The 8,872-nt window shown below is 42.0% G+C and overlaps 1 protein-coding gene across 1 annotated transcript; it reads right to left on the reverse strand.

Annotated features, from left to right (window-relative positions):
• Nucleotides 1-471: 471 nt before the first annotated feature.
• Nucleotides 472-1,195, reverse strand: LOC106816280 (carbohydrate sulfotransferase 11-like). The gene is made up of 2 exons (XM_014820864.1): nucleotides 621-1,195; nucleotides 472-478 (listed from the first exon to the last, which is right to left on the reverse strand). Exons 1-2 carry the CDS (start codon nucleotides 1,193-1,195, stop codon nucleotides 472-474), a joined length of 582 nt encoding a protein of 193 aa, XP_014676350.1.
• Nucleotides 1,196-8,872: the final 7,677 nt, after the last annotated feature.

Below are 8,872 nucleotides of genomic sequence, written 5' to 3' on the forward strand. Positions count from 1 at the left end.
CGCAGGCCATTAGGCGAGCTTGCGAATACAAACAAGGGAGTAACAACTAGAACAGGATGGTGGGGTTAAACTAACATAGCTTTGGTCAGTATTCACTATATATGCAGACGAGTGTGCGCAGAAGCACGAATGCGGCACGATGCATGTTTACGCGTGTACTTTACCGCATTCACATCCACATCCGCATCCTTACATATACAATACAAGCAAGAGTTATTACTAGGCATTATTAGCTTTTTATGGAACCTATAAGACGTGCGCAGTGCTCCCCCTGCCCGTATGCTTACCTTGTAAGCTAGGTATGGTGAGTGAACGCAGTAGCACTAGCGCCATCATCGCCGATACGACGTAGAAGACTGCTGGACACGTCCTGCTCACCCTCCTCGCTGCGTGTCTCCCTCCATCCATCTCTGTGTGTGTGTGTGTGTGTGTGTGTGTGTGTGTGTGTGTGTGTGTGTGTGTGTGTCNGCTCTAGATTCTCGTACATGCCGACAAAGTCGTAGTCGACGTGGCAGGGGTTGCACAGACTCACCGCCGTCGCCCAGTGCGGGTTGTGGCCGACCCTACGGTAGCGGCCGACGACAGGATCGTTAGTGTACGACACGGGGTCGGACACGTACCTCAGAAACTCGCCAAAGGTTACCGTTTCGTTCCGCGCGATGGCGCCACCGGTAGCGTTGTTGCCGCCGCGGTACATGCGAGCGATGAGAGGCACGTACGTTTGCTGAAAGAGCGGGTTCTGCTCCACAAACTTATTCATGTACGCCGAGAGCAGTCGCTCGTAGGGATTCCGCACGAAGAGGAATTTGAAATAGTTGTCGAGTCTATACTGACGCTCTTTCGCATTGAAGGCGGCTAAGTAGGTCCAGTTGCCCCCCTTGCGGTGAACGAGAGATTTGTTGATTGTCGCCGGGTCCTTGGGAGGATGGTATCGCAGAGCGATTAACACTCGCTTCCAGTTCGTGGAGGCGATCTTTTGCACGTTGCAGTAGAGTAGTTTGTGTTCGTCGTCAACGATCACCTTTTTATAGTAGTTGAAGTTCTCTGCCTTGCCGAGCGCGCCCTTCGCAGACGCGTGCGTGAGGTTGGCTGCGCATGCGCGGTGCACTCTCCGTTTCCTCTTCGTCTGTTCGCGCTCCAGCCTGTTGATTTCATCCGGTAGCAGACGACTCTGCACCTGAAAGATAGAAATCATGTTCTCTTTTTGATTTCTCGAGTGTATATATATATATATATATATATATATATATATTAATATAGGTATCCCCCTCCCGAACCTCTCTCATCTCGCATGCTCCATTCCTAGGCCTAATATATATATATATATATGTCGAATCGAGGAGGATATGGTGTGCTATAAATTTCGTGTCGTGTCATCTGTAGAAAATAGTTATCACATAAAGAAATGAAAGTTGGATTATATTGATGCGTTTCTTATTTGTACGGGCGTTTTAAAAACATTCCTCTCAAATAAATTCAAGACACAACAGTTGTAATAACCCTTATTTATGACCTTTATTTATCTGTGGGACTATTGATAATACAAATTATTGGTTTAATGTTGTTTAATTAATTTGTGTGCTTGTAAGCTTTGCGCCTTCATTTGTATGTTTATATATACATACACACACACACGCACGCACGCACGCACGCACGCACGCACGCACACACATTACACACAGAAGAGACACACACACATAGAAAAACAAACACCAAAAACACAAAACAAAAAAACACACACACACACACACACACACACACACACACACACCACACACACGCACAAACATCACACACACACAGAACAGCACACACACACACACCACCAACAGCAGCACACACACACAACACACCACGGTACCACGCACGCCAGCCACGCACGCACCACGCACGCACAGCGCCACGCCACGCATGCAGGCGCGACAACATACTCACACACATACAATGTGTAATATAATATATATATATATATATATATATGTGGTGTTTAAATTGACTACGTCACGAATTTTCTATGGTGTATATTTAATAAAATTTTGTTGCGTTTTTTACAATGAAAGGTAAGTACATAACGGGACTAAAATGTATCCTACAAATTCTTAAACCTGATATAAATTTTCTCAACTAATAAAAATCCAAAACCTGGCGATTTGAAGCAGCCGCTATATAATGGAAACAATATATATATATATATATATATAATATATTATAATTATATATTATATAATATAAAATTTATTTATTTAATATACATATATATATGTATATAATATATATATACTATATAATATATATGGCGCCTAATGTACGAAGCGCTGCATATGCGCCACTATGTGTCACCCGAATACGCTTCCACAACAGCCCACGGGGCCGTGACAGTAACAAGAAGGAAGCTGTATGAGTGATGAAGGCACCGGACATATGGCTTCCACATGCTAATATGCTACTCACCTGCTGCGTACTCCTCGATGGTGCCGGCTTGCAGAAAGCGCTGTCCCTATCGGCTGTGTACTTGCACCCCGAAAGAAACCAAGCCCGAGAAAACAATGACCTACATTACTATACAGCGCGCCGTAGTGGCCTCCCAAAAATCGCACATGGTCAGAAATATGATCAGCCAATGCGGGGGTCTGGAGTACTCACCCAAGAGAAAATTTTGAAATGTAGAGAGCCTGAAAATGGCATCCTGCATTCAGCTATGTTGAAAAGCCAACCAAATCTGATCATTTTAAAAGGTCAGTTGGTAAAATTTCAAAGAAGAAGTAGCCTACAAGCTGATGTTTTGACTAATATGATAACTAATTAAAATATTATTTACAAAATTGTATAATATATCACGTACATAATTATGAAAAAAAGCCTAATTTTCAATCGCATTTATACTTTCACTATGTACAATCTATGTTTTGAAATTAGAATTGAAAGCACAATTGTCATCAGTTAAATACACATATCCACATTTTTCAAAATAGTGCCACGAGCGTGGCGGCCACTAACGGCCATGCTATACCACAACGGTTACGTTGTTACCGCAACTAGAACAGAGTGATGATTTAACTAACAATAGATTGTATCAGTAAACAACTAAGAACAGGTTGTTAGAACAGGGTGGTGGGTTAAAGGTGCCTGCTCGAAGTTTTCTAGGCGCAAACGTAAAATCAAGCAAAAATTAATTATATTTAACATGGTAACTTTGTACTTGCCGATATATGTATGATAGTAAAAAAAAACATTGCTCCATAATATGTCATTCAAAGCTTTTAGACTTACCAAAGTGAAAGTGTCGGGTCAATGTTTGCAAACTTTTGCCCTCACTGCGGCGATGTTTGTGAGCGCGTCTCTGTGGCGCATGCGGCTTGTTCCACCAAGCGTGAAAGCTCATGCACCTGTATATGCCTCACTAGATATCATAATAACACATGTGGTTACGGTGCGGATGTCTTAGCCGAATCGAATGCGCGCGCGATGATGACTCGATCTGGCTCGGAGCGAAACGCGCTGCTTGTTTGCGTGTGGTTAATGGTTATATTGCTTGATTTTAGCACAGTCGTTACCTAATAAACTATAAACCTTACTTCCTACTCGCTACTTATAACTCTCACTTCGTAGAAACCGCACCCGCCCTCCCGTATGCTCTAACGCGACAACCCGGTACACCCGCCCCTAGCCCTTCATATCCCTCGCTCCGTCGACCGGCACCACCGCCCTTCACATATCCGCCTCAACTTGACCGACCGCGCAGCACCTACGGCCCCTTCCTCGCGCTCGGGGTTTGCCTGCCTCTGCCTCGCTCGAAGCGATCCTCGCGACAACTCCGTAAAAAACAAGACGGCGGTACACGCCCTGTCAGGGTAGGCGCGACACAGTGAGCGACAGAACCTATACACGGCCAATGTGTAGTAAAGAGAAGAGAGAGAGAGAAGAGAGAGAAGAGAGAGAGAGAGAGAGACTAGAGAGAGAGAAGAGAGAGAGAGAGAGAGAGAGAGAAAACGTTACAATGTAACAGGGATTTAATGCAAACGTCCGGTGTTCCAAAAATTTCATCAAGTCAACTAAATAATCAAATGGTAATAACGTCAGGCCATTAGGCGAGCTTGTGAATACAAACAAGGGAGTAACAACTAGAACAGGTGTTAGAACAGGGTGGTGGGGTTAAACTAACATAGCTTTGGTCATGTGCTTCACTATACATACGGTGTCGCAGAAAACAGCACGAATGCGGCGCGTACTTGCACGCATGCTTACGCGTATACATTTCCGCATCCACATCCTTACATATACAATACAAACCAAAAGCTATCATTAGGCATTCTTAGGCAACCTAGAGGATTTATTAGGCAACCTAGCTATGAGCGCATAACTTCCCCTGCGCGCGCGCGCGTGTGCTTACCTTGTAAGCTAGGTATGGTGAGTGAACGCAGCAGCACTAGCGTCATCATCAATCCCGATAGCGACGTTAAAAAGACTGCTGGAACACGTTCCTTGCATCGCCCTCCTCGCTGGGCGTGTCTCCGCCTCCATTCCATCTCTGATGGCCTCCTCATCTCCTCTCTCGCTCTCTCTCTCTCTCTGTTGGTGTGTGTGTGTGTGTGTGTGTGTGTTGTGTGTGGTGTGTGTGTTTGTGTGTGTGTGTGGTTGTGTGTGGTTGTGTGTGCGGTGGTGTGCTGTTGTATGGATGTTGTGTGTGTGTGTGTGTTGTGTGTTTGTGTGTGTGCCGTCTGTGTGGTGGTGGTGTGGTGATGTGTGTGTGTGTGTGTTGTGATGTGTGTGTGTGTGTGTGTGTGTGTGTGTGTGTGTGTGTGTCTCCCATGCGCGCGGACACACGCTACTCACTGCACGTGTCCGTGCAATTGAACTCTTGATGTACTATATAATAATTATATAATATAATAACTCTTGAGGGCGCTAAGAACCCGTTTGATCGCTTGCCCGGTGTCGCGCGAACTTCCTATTACGTGTGACGGTGTGCGAAATACATGATATAGGATGCGTATGCGCATGCGTGTCGACCCAACCAATCTTAGCTCAGCTCAAACTGCATGCAGTGCCTCTTCCCCACACTCAGGATAATACTAGAATTGTAGAATAAGAATGAGAATAATAGAAATTCTATTCTAGAATAATAGAATTGAGCCAGAGCGAGAGCGCCATCTGTCGTGGAGTTTGAGCTCGGCTTTGTGTTACGATAAGTTGTGTACGGTTTCCTACACTTGGACGAACACAAACTGTGTTGTAATGTTTATATTAGTTAGAGTTGATAGGTAGAGATTAGGGGTGTGTGAATAAAGGGTAATTCTTCTACATTGTATAGTTCAGTGGTCGTGAGATGTCTCCCATGTCGGAGAGAGTTGGTTTGCATCGTGGATGTTCGTATGCATGGGACATGGAAGACGATCATTACGTAGGAATGCTCATTCTTGTCAGATATCATGTCGCTGTGCAAGGAAAATCGCGAGCTTTTCTTAAGAGTTGTAAATATGTAGAATTTGTAATGGAGACGGTATAAGAAAAGGCGCAGAAGAAAGCGGTGAGAACGTACCCGGCCCCCCGTTTTAATAATCCTTAACTAATAAATTGGGGAAATTGTCTGTCGCTGTGATGTGTGTCCCGGCTCTATACGTTCACCCACCGCTCCAACGTATCCTCCGCGATCCAACTTGTCGGGACCTTTCAGACACTCACGTCACACGGTCAACAGACTTCCTTCAGTCACGCCGGCGGTTTAGCCGTTTCCTACGTCACTGCTTATGCCGTCGTGGAAGTGCGCATGGCCTGCAGCTAAGATCTAGCTGGTCAGACAGCAATGACACCACTAAACGTTCGCGCCATATATGAACAATGTGGTCTACATACCCGAAGTTCTGCAACACCACTGGACGGGCCATGACCTAGGTATTTGAAAATCTACATTTATACAGTACGTACTACTGTCATTGTTACATACCTTGCAATATATTCTTCTACATATACTATTTAGTTCGTAAGTGTATAGTGATCATGCTATGCTATGTATGTATGTATGTAATCGTAGATGTATGTATTATGTAGTAGTATGCTGAATGTATGTATGTATATGTATTATTATGTATGTAATGTATGTATGTATGCTAGTATGTATTGTATGTATGTATTATTCCCTATAGGCAGGCCTAAACCCGCCCAAGCGATTCTGATGCACATTTTTCACAGGGCCAGTCTCCTAAATATACCCGGGATTGTTCGTAGCTTGAAAAACCTTGCCAAAACGTCAATACTCACCCGAAAAATCCCGTCAACAAACCCGTTAATTCGTCAATCTTTGCCACACGGGAATTCACCAACTCACTGCACAGTGCTGCCACAGAGAAAATCGAGTTTCCTCATCTCATCCGGCTGCTGTATTGTGGAACCCGAACACCGTACTAATAGACAGATGCACAACCTCAAGCGATATATTTATGTGGCAGTGGTCGTGTGTTACAGTTGAAAACGCTTCAAGTGCTGTGGTTACGACTTGCCATTTTTATCAATGAGGCCTTTGAGAAATGAGCAAGTGCACACCCACTTCGTACATGCTGTTCACAATAAACTTTTCTTATTTACACCATATACTATTATGTTCCAGGCGTTCCTACCGTTGGGTCTTGTGCTGTCATCAGTAAATCTCATTAACGTAACCGTTTATTTTGACCGCATCGGCTACTCTATATGATTACACTGCATCTTGTGAAAGTATTATAGAGATTCCACTATAGTTTAGTATGAGTATTATAATACGTTGACCGAGGTACGAATTGCCTCAAACATCAACGCATAAAGACGCGTACCAAAGTGAGTAAACATTCTTTGTAATTAACAAATTTCCCCAACCTCGCTCTGCCTGTCCGATAATATATACGACTTTGTTATTCATGCTAGCGCATTTCAGAATCCATGTACCATTCGACAAGCTATGCCTTTTTTCTGGATTCAGCTGAAAATTCCTTTATTCAAGTGTGCATGGTTGCGCCGCCAGCATTCACTAGACAATATCCAGATGGACACCGAGACCCCACCCTGGCCTGCTCTATCTATACAATACCCGAAAGTTTCGTTTAATTCATCCTACGGATCTGACAAGTGATACTATACGTGGTGAATCTCAACAGTTCGAGACGCCTCCAGCAATCTCTACAGCATTCCACCACACATACACCACGCCAAGACCAATTCGTTTATCACTGTTCACCTGAAAACGCAGTTACCATTCCCGCATTCGTACATCGCTGTTATAGCCAAACTTTTTTCATCATTGCCCCTATGTACTAATTCATGTTNCTATTTGTACGGCCGTTTCAAAAATATTTCTCTCGAATGTTGTTATAACCCGTATTTGCGACCTTTATATATCTGTGGGGCAATTAATAATACAAATTATTGGTTTAAATGTGTGTTCATTTGTAGGTTCGTGTGTAACCTCTAAATATATTGAGTGACATGTGCGGTGCTTAACGTTATCCGGGTTTCAGGGTTTATGTGACTCGTGAAATCAAGATTAGGGGCAAAAGCAAGGCGGATATGGTTTCATTCTTGATTTATTTTTTTAAATTAAGTGAACTATTACATAGTAATGTCGGGGTTGTATGGTCCCCTTGCGTAGCTCTATAAGCTCGCCATTTTGTTTGTTGAACACACATATCTATCACTGTATGAATTAGATACCGGAACATATATGTATAAATAGCTTAATTAAATCATATAAATCGATATCGATAAAATGATAAAAATCACACTTGCATGAATTCTAGTCATTCCGCCGTCATTTCTGCGATTTTTGCAAATGAAAAACTATGCTTTCAACATTCTGTTTGATTATGTTACATACCCGGCAAATATTACAAGTCATACCGCAACATTATTAACATATGAAATACATAGGAGACACATGTATACAAGACAAACTGTATAAAGAAACAAACAACTTCTGATTAATAATAATAATCTAACACCTAGGATTTTGATAAGAACNGTATATATATATATATATATATATATATATATGAGTCGAATAGAGGAGGATATGATGGTATAAATATCGTGTCGTGTCATCAGTAGAAAATATCACATAAAGAAATGAAAGTTGGATTATATTGATGCGTTTTTATTTGTACGGCCGTTTCAAAAATATTTCTCTCGAATGTTGTTATAACCCGTATTTGCGACCTTTATATATCTGTGGGGCAATTGATAATACAAATTATTGGTTTAAATGTGTGTTCATTTGTAGGTTCGTGTGTAACCTCTAAATGTATAGAGTGACATGTGCGGTGCTTAACGTTATCCGGGTTTCAGGGTTTATGCGACTCGTGAAATCAATATTAGAGGCAAAAGCAAGGCGGATATGGTTTCATTCTTGATTTATTTTTTAAAATTAAGTGAACTATTACATAGTAATGTCCGGGTTGTATGGTTCTGACGTAGCTCTATCAGCTCGCCATTTTGTTTGTTGAGCACAAATATCTATCACAGTATGAATTAGATACCGGAACATATATGTATAAATAGCTTAATTAAATCATATAAATCGATATCGATGAAATGATAAAAATCACACTTGCATGAATTCTAGTCATCCCGCCGTCATTTCGGCGATTTCTGCAAATGAGAAACTATGCTTTCAACATTCTGTTTGATTATGTTACATACCCGGCAAATATTACAAGTCATACCGCAACATTATTAACATCTACATATGAAATACATAAGAGATACGTATGTGTGTATACAGATATGTACAAGACAAACTGTATAAAGAAACAAACAACTTCTGATTAATAATAATAATCTAACACCTAGGATTTTGATGAGAACTTTTGATTATATATATATATATATATAATGATAAAAAACAGAA

Source organism: Priapulus caudatus, unplaced genomic scaffold (assembly GCF_000485595.1).
Source record: "Priapulus caudatus unplaced genomic scaffold, Priapulus_caudatus-5.0.1 Scaffold1337, whole genome shotgun sequence".
In the NCBI taxonomy this organism is placed as follows: Eukaryota; Metazoa; Priapulida; class Priapulimorpha; order Priapulimorphida; family Priapulidae; genus Priapulus; species Priapulus caudatus.